At 40.6% G+C, this 17,798-nt stretch overlaps 1 protein-coding gene across 1 annotated transcript; it reads right to left on the reverse strand.

Moving 5' to 3' along the window:
* Nucleotides 1-28: 28 nt before the first annotated feature.
* Nucleotides 29-14,486, reverse strand: MS4A1 (membrane spanning 4-domains A1). The gene is made up of 7 exons (XM_058526758.1): nt 14,310-14,486; nt 6,989-7,163; nt 6,410-6,529; nt 4,816-4,872; nt 3,008-3,244; nt 2,137-2,238; nt 29-1,250 (listed from the first exon to the last, which is right to left on the reverse strand). Exons 2-7 carry the CDS (start codon nt 7,145-7,147, stop codon nt 1,032-1,034), a joined length of 894 nt encoding a protein of 297 aa, XP_058382741.1. The 5' UTR covers nt 7,148-7,163; nt 14,310-14,486; the 3' UTR covers nt 29-1,031.
* Nucleotides 14,487-17,798: the final 3,312 nt, after the last annotated feature.

Raw genomic sequence — 17,798 nt, forward strand, 5'->3', positions numbered from 1 at the left:
TAGTTTATGTAGGCAATTTGGATAGGCAATTTGATTATTTCAAACATTACTGATTTTAAAACAGTAAGAAGATCTAGGTATGAAATAAGGCTCTCAAAATTACTAGCTGTGACCATTGACAAATTACCTTTATTTATTTACAAGTTACTTAGACTCTGAATCATTTGTAAAAGAGGGATAGGGATTTTTTTCCTGATCATGGAAGATCAAATGCAATTATTTGATAAAATACTTTGTGAACTGGAAAATATTCTATAAATACAAATGTTGATTATCATTTGAGATTTAGGTACTCATTACGGCATTTTTCTTTCATTCTTTATTCTTTTGCCTAAAGGCTAAAGGTAGGTAGACTTAAGAGCCTAGAGTAGGAGTTAGGGAAGTTAAGACAGATAGAGACATGTCCATGGATAAGCTGTGCTGTTTGTACAAAGAAAGGGTTGAATATTGGCCACTTAGAGCTTCCCTGATGGGATGTGGAGGCTCTAAGAATATGTCGTGGTGTCAGCCCCATAGAAAGACAGATGGAATAGGTTCTTTATTGCACCTCATTATTATTATTATTTACTTTCCTTAAAACAATGGTGCAAAAGGGACTCCACCAAAAATGTAGATGTGGAAGGAATTACAGATAGTTTAGGGATGGCGTGGAGCAGTCATTTATCTTTTTCAAAAGGTGCAGAGTCTCCCTGTTGCAGAGGGAAGAAATGAAAAAAACTACTACTATTGCTATTACTACAAAGCCTTCTCCAAGGAAAAGGCTAGTGAGAAATCACATTCTGCAGCATTTCTTCTGCTTTTATTTAATGTAAGAAAGGTGCTGCAAACAAGAAACATGAGGACAAAATCTGCTGCAGTGGCTGTATTCTCTGAACAAGGGAGAGGGAGCTGTGGCAAGCCCATGCAAAGATCAGAGAGAGAGGTGGAGAATACATGCAGAGTGCCTCAAGAAAGGGGGGTAGATATGTCTCTTGGAAGCTATGAACACTAATGCTTAAAAAAAAAAGGAAGCAGAAAACAGAAAAACTAGTTTAAGGGATGCTATCATTTTCTATTGGTGAGGATTCCTGATCTTGGGGAGGTTCTGGAAACTTTACTTCTGCTTCTTCTTCTTCTTCCTCTTGGACCGGAATAATTTCAATGTCTTCTTCATTCTTTGGTTGGGAAGATACTTCAGTCATCTCAACCACTTCTTCTTTTATTTCTATTGCCGGTTCCTTTTTTTCTTCAGCTGACAGGAGAACTACATTCTAGAACACAAAATTAAACAAACTTTTCTCGACCTTCACCATTGGCACATTTCTCAACAATCTCTACAAATATTTATCAAATATCTCCTAGTTTTTATGCTACTTATGTTATTTCCTATATGCCTCCAAATACCAGGATTGATTTCCCAAGTGCTCAAATCCTTATCAAATCACTTATCAGAACTCATCTTCAATGCCAGCAGATATTTGCCACTTTGCCTGGAATGATCATGCAGTACTTGGGAAAGAACACTGCAGTAATAGAGGAATTTAGATTCTAGTTTTGATTTGCCTTTATTGGATATAATTGGGAAAGTAATTTTCCCTCTAATCCTATTTTCCTCATCTGCAAAATGAAGGAATTAGTGATGATATCTAAATTTTATTCTGAATCTAACATTCTATGGTTCTGAAGCAGTTGGTAATAGCTCTAGCACTGGGATATTCATATCTCCCAATTGTGGAGCCTCTGTGAGCCTATTGTTTTGGAAGAGAGATTAGATGGAAAGTTAGCAGGGAAGGGAATACTGAGAAATGAGATGGAAGAATGAGATGGAGTGGCTTTAATCAGCCTTCAGCCATCCTGCTTTTACACATTGAGTACGGCATGAAATCAAGATAGATGCCTGAAGGCAAGCAGAACTCAACGTTAGTAAGAGGGTGCACATATTATAGAACTGTATCCTCTCTCTAACTTTTAGAGTTATTTCAAATTTCAAGACATTTTTCCCCATTATTGATGTTTTCTGCTTTCTAGAAATATGCTAACAAGATTTTTCATGAAGCTCCCAGTTTCAAAGTCTCATCAGATTACATTCTCTATAAATGATTCTTTGTAGACATGATTTTCCTAGAGGGAGGTGTGGAGAAAGTGGCTACTACTTACAGCTTTGGGTCTGGAGCACAGTTTTTTCCATTCATTCTCAACAACGCCAGCTGTCACAAGTTTCTGGAAGAAGGCGAAGATCAGCATCACTGCAAAAATGCCCTGAAGAACAACAGAAAAATGAGGGTGAAAATGTAAGAATGGCTTAGAGAATATGGTTGGTGCTCAGTAAATGACTGTTGGCTAAAATTAAACGATTGAAAGGTCAATTCTTCCAGTGAGTAATGTCTAACTGTAAGAACTACTGGTATGTTTATAACCCAAACCCTTAGCACACCTCCTGGCACACAACAGTAATTAATGCTTGTTACTAATAGAAAGTAAGACAGTAATAAATAGTTGAAGAATCAATTCTACGTAGGAAAAAATAGTTACTGAGTCCCACATTAAGTTGCATCCAGCTTTGGGTGGTGTGCTGTCACAACCAAGGAAACCTCTCCACACTTGGGAGACACATTTTTTTCCTTTAAACTCTACACTAAAAACTTCTTGAGGCAAAAGACGTTCATAACAACTTAGGTATTTCTTCAAAGTTCATCTTAATAATAATAATAAATATTAATACCATTAATAATAATAATAATAATAAACATTAAAGCAAACACTTATATAGCACTTTCTCTGTACCAAACACTGTTCTAAGTGCTTTGCATATATTAACTCATTTATCCCTCAAAACAGCCCTACGAGATAGGTACTGTTACCTTCCCCATTTTACGGTTGAAGAAATTGAGGCATAGTGAGGTTAAAAGTCTTGCCCAAAGCCACATAAGCGATAAGTAGCAGACACAGACAGTCTAGATCCAGAGTTGATGTTCATAATAAAAATGCCATATTTCCTCCCTGAAAAGAAACCCAATTTCCCACTTACCAAGAACACAGATCGTATGCTGTCACAATATTGATTAGATAGAGAGTTTTTCTCAGAGGGGTTTACTGGTTCACAGTTGTGTATGTTCATATATGGCGTGGGAACTTTAATAAGATTCAGACTCTCCATTTTAAAAAAATGGGAAACTGTAATATTAAATATGTCCATGATCAATAAAATTATTCCAGAAATGGCAGCAAAGAGGCTCAGTGAGTTCATTATCATTTTTGCTTTGACCTGAAATGGAGACATAAAGATTTATTAATTGGGTTTGATTTACATTTGAAGAATATAAGCTAGGAAGGGATTTCAGACCCCATTCCCCTGATTCACAAAGGTCCTACACCTACACCATACTAAAATTCTTCTCTCAGTTATTTTTAGTCTCTTTGTTACTATAAAGTAAAAACCTTCATCTCTCAGTCCTGTTTCTTTCTCGGGCATCCCCATCTCCTTTTATACTATCACGTCCAGTTAGTTCATCAAGAAAAAATTCTAAGAGTGATCCTTAATTCTATATCTTGTATCCTTGCTCTTCTTTTCACTGCCACTGCCACCATCCTAGTAGGCATTCAATAAATATTAGTTGAGTAAATGAAGATAAATAGTATTCAGATTATATCTGTCTGCATAAGAAGTTAGAGAGAAGATAGAGAAGGAGGTTCTTCCACCGCAATGAAGCAGGATGGTATTGTGTATATAGGAAGGGAAAGAGCAGATAGAAACGTCTAGGTCTGTGCCATCAAGTGGAAACAGCAGCAAGAACAACACCACCACCTGTTGACATAGGTTGCAGTCAGCCCCAGTCAACCATCTTTCAAAATACAATTAGGGGTGATGTCTCTGGGTAGCATAGGTAAGAGGATGTCACTGTGAATGTTCTACCTTGCAGGGATGATAAACGATAGAAACAGGAAAATATGTGTGACAAGTATCATAATGGTATGGGATTATTGATGATTATTTTAAGACAAACATATATTTCATCCCTGGCTATATGACCTATAAATGGCAAGTCAGTAGGACTAGCTGCATTTGGAGAATAAAACAACTTGATCTTCGTAAACAGTTTTTGTTCCTCCCAAACCGAGCTTGTCAGACCACCTCTAGAGAGGAGCCATCTCAATCCACTCAGTCCCCTCGCTTCCTTTGGAAGTGACTCAAATTAGTAATAGCTTAGTAAGTATAAAAAAGTTGGAGGAGGAAACTTGCTGGTAAGCTCTTGATCTGTACAGAATTGGGAGCTCTTCCTGGGTGTAAATGCATCCCTAGGGGTTGTATGAACAAGACCCCTCTGTAGCTCTGTATAGCCTCTACAGCACTTCCATATACATTACTCTATTTCATCCTCTCGAACATTTCAAATGATAGAAAGGACTGCTATCTCCATTTTATAGGTGAAAACTCAGAGGTATATGGAGATAAACTGACTTGCTCAAGGTTATAGCTCAAGGTCAACTAGGACTTGAGTCAATCACGGCCTTGATTCGACAGTTTTCCTAAATGGTGGTCTGAGAGAAATGACACAGTTTTCAAAGAGATCTATTAGTCTCACGCAACGTTTAACATTCATAAGACCAGAAGCATGCTCTTCATCGATCTGCCTTCAATTCTGTTTCCATGGACATGTTTCAGATAGTTTTTCATGAATAAAATCACAACAGCGTTATAGAGGATCTTTTGCTTTTTAGGGTTTAGAGAGAACTCAATGCTACTGTGATTCCAAAGGTCTTTAAGGGACCTTGTTTTTAACCGAAAAAATAGATATTTCTCTGATGCATGGGAAAGAAGAACATACGATTACTTGCCAAACTGTTCCTGGGGTTTTTCTCTGCTGCTGCCAGGAGTGATCCAGAAATGATAAACTGTAAAAAGAGAGGTGGTGGGTGGGGAAGGGCATGGGAGAGATGGGAGAAGCAGCAGAGAGGGAGGGAGGGAGAGAAGGAGATCACTTTTTAACATTGAGAACTGGTTGTAAAAAAGCTATCCACACTTTCAGCCGCTTTCACTAAACTATCCAACCATTTTTATCAGATTCAGTCATTTTTCAGTAGTCACATTTCCCCTTTATTCAGACTCAACTACATTCAATCCATACCTTTTATTCAACCAATTAGGGACCTGTGGCTAGGAATATAATAAGACCAAAGAGGCAGAACTCAGATTTCCATGTCAGTTAATACTCACACTGTGAATTTACAAGTTTTATTTTTAGTTCCTTTTTTTTTTTTTTTTTTTTTTTAATTTGTGGAATTGCTCTTAGGAGTTCACAGTGATTTAAATGGCTTTGATGTCAATGCAGAGTGAGTTGATGTAGAAGGAAATACTTGGCTTGAATGTCATAGGCACTGCATTAAAATGTTGGCTGCTACAGGAAGTGATGATGATTATTTCTCATCTTTCTTTCCTACTGTTCAAGCTGTAAACTGGGGGAAACTCTTATTCTAATCTCTCTCTCCTTGTTTTGAAAATTTCAGTCCTGGGCTCGTCTTTGTGTTAGCAACTATGAAAGTGTAATGGTGATATAAACATCACTGCCCCATACCACACCCAGACAAGGTCACAAGCTTGGAAATATGTACACAAAACAGCCATCAGAAGTGCTGCTCTATTGATAAGTGAAAGGAGATTTATTTGGGATGGGACTAATTTTACCATGTATGATAGTAACTAAATAGAATTGTAGGGAAGAAGGACCAGGTGGGAGGAAGTGGGATGCTCCTGCTCCCTCTTGCTTTCTGATACACCATGCTATACAGTCCAGATGTCTTGTGCCCTCCCCCACCCCACACACACACAGATTGTCTTTGGAGAGATACTGCTTTGAACAACCTTTCTTCCCCGTGTAAATCCATGTAGGGCATCTTTCTCTGAATTCACATGAAGCATGACCACTGACTCTCAACCATGGGATTCACGCTCAATTTAGTCAACCTCTCTTTCCACTAAATTACTTTAACCTGATAACCTATTTCCTACCCATATACTTTCCTCAACACATAAATAATCTGGTATATTCCTGTGGAGCAGTTTTTTTTTTTTTTTTGGGAGGAAGATCAGCCCTGAGCTAACATCCATGCTAATCCTCCTCTTTTTTTTTTTGCTGAGGAAGACCGGCTCTGAGCTAACATCTATTGCCAATCCTCCTCCTTTTTTTTTTTTCCCCAAAGCCCCATTAGATAGTTGTATGTCATAGTTGCACATCCTTCTAGTTGCTGTATGTGGGACGCGGCCTCAGCATGGCCGGAGAAGTGGTGTGTCGGTGTGCGCCCGGATCCGAACCCAGGCCGCCAGTAGCTGAGCGCACGCACTTAACTGCTAAGCCACGGGGCTGGCCCCCTGTGGAGCTATTTAACATTTTTGTCTGCATCACTCCCCAAAGGACTGTTAGTTTTTACTTACCATAATGCCGCCCCAGAGAGGGTACCACACAGTTATACAAATGGGTGCATGGACCTTCAAGTGGGTCATCAGGAGGCCGCCTAGGGCAATGTGGAAGAGCCCATTCATAATCTGGACAGCCTGGGGAGAGAACAGGGGCACTGAACTGAAAATCATCACTGATGGATGAACTGAAATCGTCAAGTCAGAAAGCAAAGGTAAGGCTGGAAGCCCTGACTCCTGACCTGGGCTGTGTAAAATACCCAAAGGAAGTGGTGGAGGTACCAGGACCTTCGTCTTGTTCAGATCCATTTTCCCCACCACCTGGGGCATTTCCAAGGCAGATATACCTGGGATGCTGGCATTGAACTGGCAGGAGAGAACCCTAAATATGCAAACTTCAAAATCAAAAGGGGGCAGAAGATCACCTTGATAACTTCTCTGATACATCCTGATTCAGCCCACTGTGTCAGCCATAAAGGACACCTCAGGTTGGATCAAATACCGCCAGGTTGGATTGAATTCTGTACCTCACCTACAGCATCTGCTTGTGTAGGCCAGAGACTCCCTAGGATATGGAATGAAGGACAGCTGACTCACCCCCAAAGCCTTAGATTCCCTCATGAAGAAGCTTTGCGTCGGGCCCACCACAGAAGGCATCCTCCTAGGAAGTCCTTTTTGAGTAGGATGCATGGCAACAGGGCCTTTCACAGTCTCTGCTGGGAAAGCTCCACTCATTGAATTTCTGGGTGTTGTCATTTCTCTCTCAAAACTCCTAAAAATAAAACAAATGATAAAATGAGGAAAGAAAGAACAGGATTTTCAGCAGTCTTTTATCTTGTGCCATGCATCTGAATACTTTTCTCTGTATTCTCTCCATGGCTGTCATTGAGGGTAGACATGGCCTCTTCCTAGTGGTTTTGGCTCTGAGGCCATGCCCACTGCCACGTTCTGAGACCAGATCCAGAGGGGGCATCTCAGGCAAGGACATATAGGCCCAGGGGTCCTTGCTGGTATTCTTGATGGCCATGTTTGGAGAATCCTTTATCTTTGTAGAGAACACCATGCTCATGTATCTGCATGTCCTATTTGTCTCTCATCCCTGGATGCTTTTCTTATGCTTTAATACTGGAAAATGTATTTTGTATTGACTTGTCCTTGTCTCTTTGCTTATCTGCTTTTGTCCATTGTGATGGGCCAGAGGCCCATGACAGATTATGGTAAAGACTGTCCTTGGCATCAGGAGAGGCTGATTCTAGTCTTTCCTCTACCTCTAACTCTGTGACCTTGAATAAATCCCTTCAAGGAGCCTCTCTAAGGTTGTGTGTAAGACCACCATGGCCTCCTGAGTCCGATTGCCTACGTTTATATCATGATTCTTCTATTTGCTGTGAAACTTCAGGCAAGTTCTTTAAATTCTCTGGGCCTCAAGTTCTTCAGCTGTAAAATGGGAATAATAATATTTCTTGTCTCGTAGGGTTGCTGTAAGACTTAAATGGGTTGATGGTCTGTGCCTGGCTGGTGTCTTTTCATTCAGGTGTAGCTCAGATGTCAGCTCCTCAGAGAAGCCTTCCCTGAACCCTCAATCCACAGTGCATCCTCTAAGTTACTCTCTCTCACAACACCCCATTTTATTTGCCTGATGGCACTTATCACTGTGGGCAATTACCTTGATTATTTGCCTGCTGGTTTATTGTCTCTCTGCCCACCAGAACATAAATTCCATCAAAGCAGAGACCTGTTCTCTCTTGTTCAGAGTCTAAAATTATGCCTGGATTTAGTAGTTTCCTAATAAATGTTAATGAAGAAATAAATGTATGTAAATTAGCATCTGTGTCTGAATAATTATTACCTGTTTTTGTTGCTATTCTTTTTTTAATCATAGTTCTTTGTTCTTTTTTTTAATTAAGGCTACATTGGTTTATAACGTTATATAAATTTTAGGTGTACATCCTTATATTTTGACTTCGGTGTAGACTGCATCATGTTCACCACCAAAAGCCTAGTTTCCATCCATCACTGCACACGTGTGCCCCTTTACCCCTTTCACCTACCTACCCCTCACACCCCTTCCCCTCTGGTAACCACCAATCTGTTCTCTGTATTCATGTGTTTGTTTGTTGTTGTTGTTTTATCTTCCACATAAGTGAAATCATACAGTATTTGTCATTCTCCATATGACTTATTTTGCTTAGCATAATACCCCCAAGGTCCATTCATGTTGTCACAAATGGCAAGATTTCATCTTTTTTTATAGCTAAGTAGTATTCCATTGTGTATATATACCACATATTCTTTATCCATTCATCCATCAATGGGCGCTTAGGTCGTTTCTAGGTCCTGGCTGTTGTAAATAATGCTGCAGTGAACATAGGGGTACACATATCTTTTTGAATTAGTGTTTTCATGTTCTTTAGATAAATACCCAGAAGTGGAATAGCTGGATCATATGGTAGTTCTATTTTTAATTTTTTTTGAGGAATCACCATACTGTTTGTTGCTATTCTCATTCTTAGTATTATTACCTGTATGAACGTTAGTTTCGTTTTTTTTCCATCTGAAAAATGAGAACAATACCCCTTTCACAGACATGCTGTGAGAAATAAGTTAACGTGAAAGTGCCTAGTACATAGGAAGAAAGTAGTAAATGCTGTTTGTTCTTAGAATTCATGATTTATTAATTTCTGCAGTTAGACAGTGATTATTATCAAGGTCCTTTCCAGCTCTAACATTTTAAGACTGTTCAACCTTCTTCATCTTGTGCTTCCTTTTGGTATTCATTTGTTCATGTCAGTTACTTCCATGAATTCTATTGGGTCTTTCCTGGGCCCTGGAAATCTCTCTGTAGGGACACATCTTTGATCTTGTCTTTATTGACTTCAAGTCATTCATGTAAGGGGATTTAGAGACCAGAACTGTCTGTCCAGCTCACTTATCTTACTGAAGTCACACAGACCTGAGCACTCGCAAGTATGCTATAAGAGAGGTGTCTGGGAGTCTCCCAGGCCTCACATTTGTACCCACTTGGTAGTTACAAAGAGATTTCACATCTGGCATGTCATTTGAGCCTCGTAGAGTAGACAAGGGATGAATTGTTGGCCCTATTTTGTAGAAAAGGTAACAAGGGCACAGAAAAGTTAGGTAACTTCTTCAAAGTTACATGACTATTAGAGATTTAAGATGAGGATTTGGTCCTATACAGCGAGGTATCCATAGTATCAGGCTGCTTTGTCCCCTGTGGGGAATAGGAATTCAGCCTTTCACTTATGAACCTCTTCCTACTTCTTCAAATAGATGTGCTATATTCAGTTGCAAACAGAAGGTCTGTCTGGGCCACAGGCTGAAGGGAAGAGAGGAAGCTTTCACTGGGTGCTTCACAATTGATTTCGCCCCAGCTCTAGATTATCAGGTGTCATGTGGTCTCGGGGATCTGCTTTGCACCACAGACCACCCCACAAGACCCCCAACAAAATGGAATATATATATATATATATATATATTTTGTGTGTGTGTGTGTGTGAGGATCAGCCCTGTGCTAACATCTGCCAATCCTCCTCTTTTTTTGCTGAGGAAGACTGGCCTTGGGCTAACATCCGTGCCCATCTTCCTCCACTTTACATGGGACGCCGCCACAGCATGGCTTTCTAAGTGGTGCGTCGGTGCACGCCCGGGATCCGAACCGGTGAACCCCGGGCCGCCGCAGCAGAGCGCGTGCACCTAACGGCTTGCGTCACCGGGCCGGGCCGGCCCCCGAAAAGGAATATATTAATACTGCCCACTAAGGAGTTTACAAATGGATTATGGTCACCAGGCAGGATTTTTGGAGCTAGTCAGAACCTCAGAAACCATTGTGTTCATCTGATAAATGAGGAAACTGCGGCCCAGGGATGGGACATGCCTTGTTAAAGCCCTCGCACTTCGTGACAGAGCCAAACCAGAAGGCAGTCACCAGGGCTCTAAGGCTGGTGCTCTTTCTGCTGCACCACAGGCTAGACCAGCTGAGTATAGGTGTTACTGAGCACCTACTATGGGCCAGGGATATTGTGTATCTAGTTCCAACTCTTCCCACAGCTTCCTCATTAAGTAGGCATTTTGTTGTTTGTAAAGATGTGGATATGGAGGTTCAGAGAGGTTAATTAACTTTCCCATGGTAAGTGTGGAATGACACTGCTCTCCAAAGGGCTCATTTTAGTGAGGGCACTCACTAAAGAGTAAAGGTCGTCAATAATCTGGTCAGAAGGAGATGTTTGGACTACCGTTGTTTTAATTTCTCCCTCATCAACTGCTTAAGGCTGTGTCTGTATTATTGATGAGATAAACCTTTTAATAAGCAGGTTCTACTGAGGCTGTGTCTGTAATGACTAATGGCAGTAATGACCATTGGGGGGAAATATTTTACTTCTCTAGTAACATGATGCCTCATTTTGGAAACTATATTTCTACAAAGCCTTCAACAAATATTACTGTAAAGTAGTTCTTTTTAAACACAAACATACCTGTTTCTATATGCTACTTGCATTTTTTATGGAAGTAATGCGTCTAAAATATTTTTTTTAATGCTAGGGCATTGTAGACTGACTGGGTAATGAAAAATTTCATTCTACGGGAATATATAAAACTAGACCACATACTCCTAAGTATAGGATAGATTCCTGCATCTTTGCCTATCATTAAAAATTAAAAAAGAATGTTCACATTGACTTAGTGTCCAACACACAATTATGCTCAAAGACTTGTTGGTACATTAGTAGGCGTACTGACCATATTGAGCAAAATGTGATAGTAATAGGATTTTATTTCCACTAAGCTATATTGAAATCAGGACTCAGTTTATCAGACACTGCCCCATTTTATTACAGCAACTTCTGCAAATCTTTTTTGTTTTTTTAAAAGGCACCACAGTTTCTGTGTCCATCCCCTGAAGAAGAGCTCACACCTTTTATGGGTTTTGGTTTGAGTAATGATTTTTAGGTCCAATAATTCCATCATTTGCTGAGAAGTTCGAAGCTACTTAGCTTTTGTTACCTCAGCTTCCTCCTTTCCCACTCAAAATAGTTTTGCATTTTTATCTTTTTGGGCCTCTTGCACATTTATCTCGGAGGGAGAATGTTCTTACTTCCTTTCCCTCTGCCTATGCTCCTTAGCCCATCTCTTTCCTCTAAGACCTCAGTCCTTCAAAGAAATTGAAGGACTTGCATCTTCAGTCTCTCACTTTTATTTATGGCAGTGTGGAGCAGAAGGGGCTGGTCCCAGCTCTGTTGCTTGCTCCTTTTGTGATCTCTCTATTCAAAGTATTGTTTTGAGAACATGAGATAATTTGCAATGTATAAAGTACTAAACACTCAAAGAACAATTGTTATTACTGGACCTTTTTTATGATTAAAATGTGCTGCAATGTCCCCAATCCCAAAGCCCCTTCCAGTCTAGCAACGTCCCCAGCCACTGCCCAGTCTCTCCTCTCCTTTAGCCACAGCTTTTTTTTTTTTTTAATTTTTTGTTTATTGCAGTAACATTGGTTTATAACATTGTAAAAATTTCAGGTGTACATCATTGTACTTCTATTTCTGCATAGATTACATCATGTTCACCACCAAAATACTAATTACAACCCATCACCACACACATGTACCAAATTATCCCTTTCACCCTCCTCCCTCCCCCCTTCCCCTCTGGTAACCACCTATCCAAGTAGTAGATAATAACAACAATAAACAAACACATAGGGATAGCCACAGCTTCTTAAAAGCTGATCAAATACTACTCAGCCATAAAAAAAAGACAAAATCATCCCATTTGCAACAACATGGATGGACCTTGAAGTATGATGCTAAGCAAAATAAGCCAGACAGAGAAGGACAAATACTGCACGATTTCACTCACATGTGGAAGATAAACACATGGATAAAGAGAACAGATTAGTGGTTACCAGAGGGGAAGGTGGCTGGGGGTGGTGGGCGAAAGGGGTCACGGGGCACATATGTATGGTGATGGATAAAAATTAGACTACTGGTGGCGAATACGATGAAGTCTGTACAGAAATTGATAAATAATAATGTACACCCGAAATTACACAATGTTATAAACTTATGATTTCAATAAAATAATTTAAAAAAAAAAAAAAAAGCTGATCGATCTTTCCACCCTCCTCTTCCCCGTCCTCACCACCCGCTCACTCCTCAATGCTTCAACTATTCTGCCAGAGCCACTCAACTGAAACTGCTCTCTTTAAGGACGGTACAGCAAAGTCAGTGCCTTTCCTCAGGCCTCATCCCTCAGATTGCTTTATTTCTGTTTCCCCTCTCACCCAGGCTGAAAAAGTTGGAACTGTATTTCACTCCAGTTCCTTTATCTCCTACATTCAGTCAATGGCGAAGTCATGTCGTTTCTTCCTTGTAATATATCTTGTCTTGCATATGGACCTTTTTTCTACTTTCAGTGTTACCCGCTGAGTTTGACTCTCATTTCCTCTCCTGGTTTAAGCACAAAAATCTTGCTTTTCTGCCTTCAGTCTTTCTCTTTTCTAATCCATCCTCCACAAGGCCGCTAGATCAGACTCCCTAAATCACTGCTTAAGTCATGCTCCTCCTGAGGCTCAACTTTCTCTGATCCGTCCTTGCCTTTTGGAGAAACCCTGCACCTGGCTCCTCCTGCCCTTCACGGTTCAGCTCCACATAACTTCGGAAGCTCACACCCAACTGTCCCCACCGGAGCCCCTGGTCTGGACGTGCCTCCTGCTTTCTTCTCTAAATCCTCTCCACTTTGAAGGGCTCTTCCTCCCACCTCTTGACTTTCAGATTCCCCATAAGACATTCACATCACCTGAGGCTGTTCCTGCTCTCCTCACCTGATGGCAGGACTTCTTCAAAGCCCACAGCTCTTTGCAGTCCTTACTTGTCACCAGCTGTTTTCTTTCTACGTCATATTGTAACTTCTCTAATGGGGTGTAAATTCCTTAAGGGAATGTTTTACTAGGATTACACAGGGAACCTGTGTTCTCCATACTTTGAGCTCAAAAAACGTTAAACGGAACATTAAACTGAACTGCTGTCTCAGGGCAGGTTTACAAATGCTCGGGATGTCAGACCAAAAGGTGACAATTTTATCTCACCCGATGATCACTGAGATCAAGCCATTTTACAGGAAACAAGGAAAGCGAATCACATTATATACAGGTGTCAGGAAACAATTAGGACAGGGTTAAAATTCACCTTTGTTTCCTTTTATTAGAGCTTCCTCATCTCCAGTGCCCACTCTCACTCTAGGCTTCTGTGATAGATTTGGGGCAGGATATTGTGCTCAATTTGGTGTCCACTAGTACCCTCCAGAAAATGTTAGCAGCCTGTGAGGCTTAACAACATCTAGGAGGATTTATGTTTAGCGGGAAATCTTCGGAGACAAAAGCATTTAAAACAAGAGGAATGGAGTTGTTTTCATTATAGCCATGACTGATTAGTTATTTGGTACCAGGCGGTTCTAAGAGCTTGGGGATTATAGCTCATTTAACCTTCATAATGCAATGGGTATTATCACTATACCCGTTTTATAGATGAGGAAACTGAGGAACGTAGAGGTTTAGTGACTTGCCGAAGTTTATATGGCTTGTAAGCCATATAACCTCAAAGTCAGGTTTGAGCCCAGCAGGTTAGTAACCATGCTTTAATCTACATGCTGCAATCTGCTACTTTTGTGGAATGACTCACAGTTGATTGGCCAGGGTCATTCTTGAGAGAGAGAGTGGTTAAGGAAGTGGGTGAGCAGCAAGCCTTGGTATCAGCCCTTCTCAAATCATAACACTATCAGAAAACCTGACCAGGGAAGTCCTGGAATGAAAGTCAGGGAACTCCAGTCTCCAAAGCCATCCTATGCCTTATCCATCCATCACTCCTTGTAGTCATTTAAACAAAGCAAACTGATTCCTTACCTGAGTCTCCAAGGCCTTGGGGCTCAAGGGCTGATTTGGATGCCTGCTGCTGTGTTCAGTTCTGCTGCTTCTTTCTCAAGTACACAGCGGGTGAGTGAGATGGGCCGGGCCTGGGATCTCTGATAGCTACCAGGTGACAGGAAATCAGTGGCTTCTGCTACCTTGGGCTTCGCCCCAATTACTTTGGTTTATTACACACTCACCAGAGCCGAAGGATATACAAAAAAGTTTCTGCCTTACCAGGAGGTTTCACTTCTTGAAAAAGACCCCAGGGGACTGCCTGGCATACTTCACATTACCTTAATTAGAAGAACTTTGCAGCCCCCACCCTGTAAGCAGGTGTGGATGGTGAGTCCCCAAGGGCAAGCAGGGCTCTAGAAATTCTCCCAAGATGGGCTGTTAGGACTTTACCTTTTTACTTCACTTTTAGGAGAGAGTAGGTGGGAAGGAGGCATCCATGCAGAGAGATTGAAGAATCATTAAGCCCATCCACCTGGGAGTGTTGTACATAGTCTCCAGATATTATCCTCATTTGTGCACACTACGGTTCTAGTGGGACCGTGTATGTTTTGTGTCAGATTTAATAGAAATGGCCTAAAAATGTACTTTAGTGCTGTAGAACACACACCCCGAGGCTTGAGGCAAGAGTTCCATATTTTGGGATATAAATTGAAATAGCACTTTTACCTATAAACCCACCTTTTTCCTCCATCCGTCTAGTTCCCTTGTATCCTCTCTTTTCAGTCTGGTCTGGAGCTGTGTGGCCATCAATGTTACACTTCTTGGCCATCACCAGGAAGCTGATGGCTAGGAGTGTGTAAACATTTGGGAGATGAATCAAAGAAAGTTTTGCCCAAAGAGATTATACCCCCTGCCCCTGCCAGATTCAACCTTTATGTTCATATGTTGGGTTTTTCATTACTTTTTAATTTCCTTGTCCATTGCTTTATTTCATTAGAGACCCAGGGCTGAAGTTAGGTAATTATTTGTTTGCCTAATCTAAAGGGCTGAAATATGGCAGCTCTATTGATGAATCTGAGGTTAATTCATATCTTCTCTCTCTCTCTTCTCTATTTCTTCCTCTGCCTATCTTTTCTTTAAGATAGTTTGGAATCATAGGGTTAGAAAAAATGGGTAGTAGTAGTTCTGGAGAGGCTGATTTTGGTGCAACATAAAAAGATGCTATCTCCCACCATTGGAGCAGTTCATTAGTGGAACAGACTACCATTTGAATAGAGAACTTGGTCATCAAGAACATGCAAGTAAAAGCTATGCAGTCACTCCTTATCAATGCTATAGAGAGGAGAGGAGTGGAAACATAAGATCTACCATCCATTTAAGATTCTGGTTGTGGGTTTATGAATTTCTGCTCAAGTGCTTGAACGGTTGGTGGCAGGAATGATAATTACCTAGCGTCTGAGTTGTGGATGATTGTGAGGCCCGAGGTTTGAGTCTAGGATGATGGGTGGTTAGAGGTGTGTGTCTTCATTTTAGTGAGCATGGGAGTCGGATCAGAACTTGGCAAATGTATGGCATCGATGTGGCTTGTATTGGGGTTGCACAACCTGATTTTTCATATCCTTTTCTGTGTATAGGCCCTTGTTTTTCCCAGGTCTGTCTGGGGTTGTTTGCTACTCTGGTTTTTGTGGCCAGGGGGCTCACTTAGGTGACTCTGTGTGTGATTCCTCCCGAATACACTTGAATTTGAATGTATATAAATAAGTAAACTTTCACTTTGTCTTTGCTGGTTTGGCTCCATTGACTTTTCAGTGCTTGAGTGTATTGCAATCCTACTACAATTTGGATTTGTCAGGAGCACTTTCTTTGTTCCATTATTTTTTTTCCCGTGTAATGTTTGAGGATATTTTATCAGGTCTATTACACGTCTAAAATTTCTGTCTCTGAATTAAACTTCTTGTCATTGTCTAGTGGCTTTCTTGCTTCCAAATGATGATGTCTTTCTTCAAGTCTACATAAAAGTTTATTAACTAAACTTTTATTTACTTAATATTTGCCTAATAGGAATTTTTCTTTTTTTTATTCCTCCCACCTCCTAGCACTCCGCCTTTATTTTTTATCCTTTAAACATTTGCCTCTCTTACGAAAACTACATTCTACGTCATAATTACTTGTGTTTTTACCTTACACAGCCATTGGTCTATATTATATGTCCCTTGAAAGCAGGGATGATTTTTCTGATTGCTGGGTTCTCTGCAGTGCTCTGAGAGATAATGGTTCTGCTTTGGTTCTTTCTCCCATCCAGATGGTTATCACAATGCTGTCCAGTATCAGGAAGTAATATTACGGTGTGTTTTAGTTGTTCAGCAAGGCGCTGGCACCCAGAGTTATCTGGTGTTGGAAGGTGTTGGTGTCAGAGAATTGGTAAGGGAGATGCAGGGTCCCTCAGAGATGAAATTAAAGATCTTATTGCAAATAGAACTTCGTTACAAGTTGGAAATTCCCACTGTTGTACTTATAATTAATACTAAGGAAATGTAAGTCCAAGTACTTAAGAGCTTTGTAGTTTTTTGAGGTCTTCTTTCTGTTCCGAGGGACTACTTTACATTTTTAACAGTTAGGAAAGTAACATTAGTTGAATATCTACTTATATGCCAAGCACTGTCCATTTACCACCTATAGTATTGAGTCTATTTTGTAATTGTGGAAACTAAAGTTCAAGAAATGGGGGAAACTGGCCTAAAGTAACATAATAAGTGATAAAATGTGATGTTTAGAAAGCAAGAAAACCTCAATTATAAATTTAAAAGAAAACCTACCATTTACTAAGTGATTTTTAAGTTCCAAGCACTGGTAGATCAGTTCACATATTTTATTTAAGGCTCGCGATAAAGCCGTTAGATAGATATTATTATTGCATCTTTGTCTGGGAATTTAAAGTTCATAAAGGTTAAGTAATTTGTTCAAGTCACTAAGCTTTAAATTGCAAAACCAACATTTAAACCTAGGTTTGATTTAAAAACCCTTACCAGGGCCAGCCCTGTGGCTTAGCGGTTAAGTGCGCGCGCTCCGCTGCTGGCGGCCTGGGTTCGGATCCTGGGCGCGCACCGACGCACCGCTTCTCCGGCCATGCTGAGGCCGTGTCCCACATACAGCAACTAGAAGGCTGTGCAACTATGACATACAACTATCTACTGGGGCTTTGGGGGGGAAAAAAAAAAACCCTTACCATTAGGTGACGGGGCCTCTCACCCTTAAATATATCTCAAACCCCACAAGTCTGAACCTCATTCAGTAGCCAAATATTTTTCATCAGAACCTCACTCCACTGGAAATAAATATTTAAAAATAAATATTTTTCATCAGAACCTCTCTCCCCCATCTTCTGCCCTCACACATGGACCTATAGACCTTTCTCCTTCCAGCTTATGGCAGAAATGAAAGCCTGGTAGTTTATTTCTTTGCGTATGCTAAGTTTTTCTATGCCAAAAGAAGCAGAGGATACTGAGATTTGGAGTTAGGGATCTTGAT

Source organism: Diceros bicornis, chromosome 31, assembly GCF_020826845.1.
Source record: "Diceros bicornis minor isolate mBicDic1 chromosome 31, mDicBic1.mat.cur, whole genome shotgun sequence".
Lineage (NCBI taxonomy): Eukaryota > Metazoa > Chordata > Mammalia > Perissodactyla > Rhinocerotidae > Diceros > Diceros bicornis.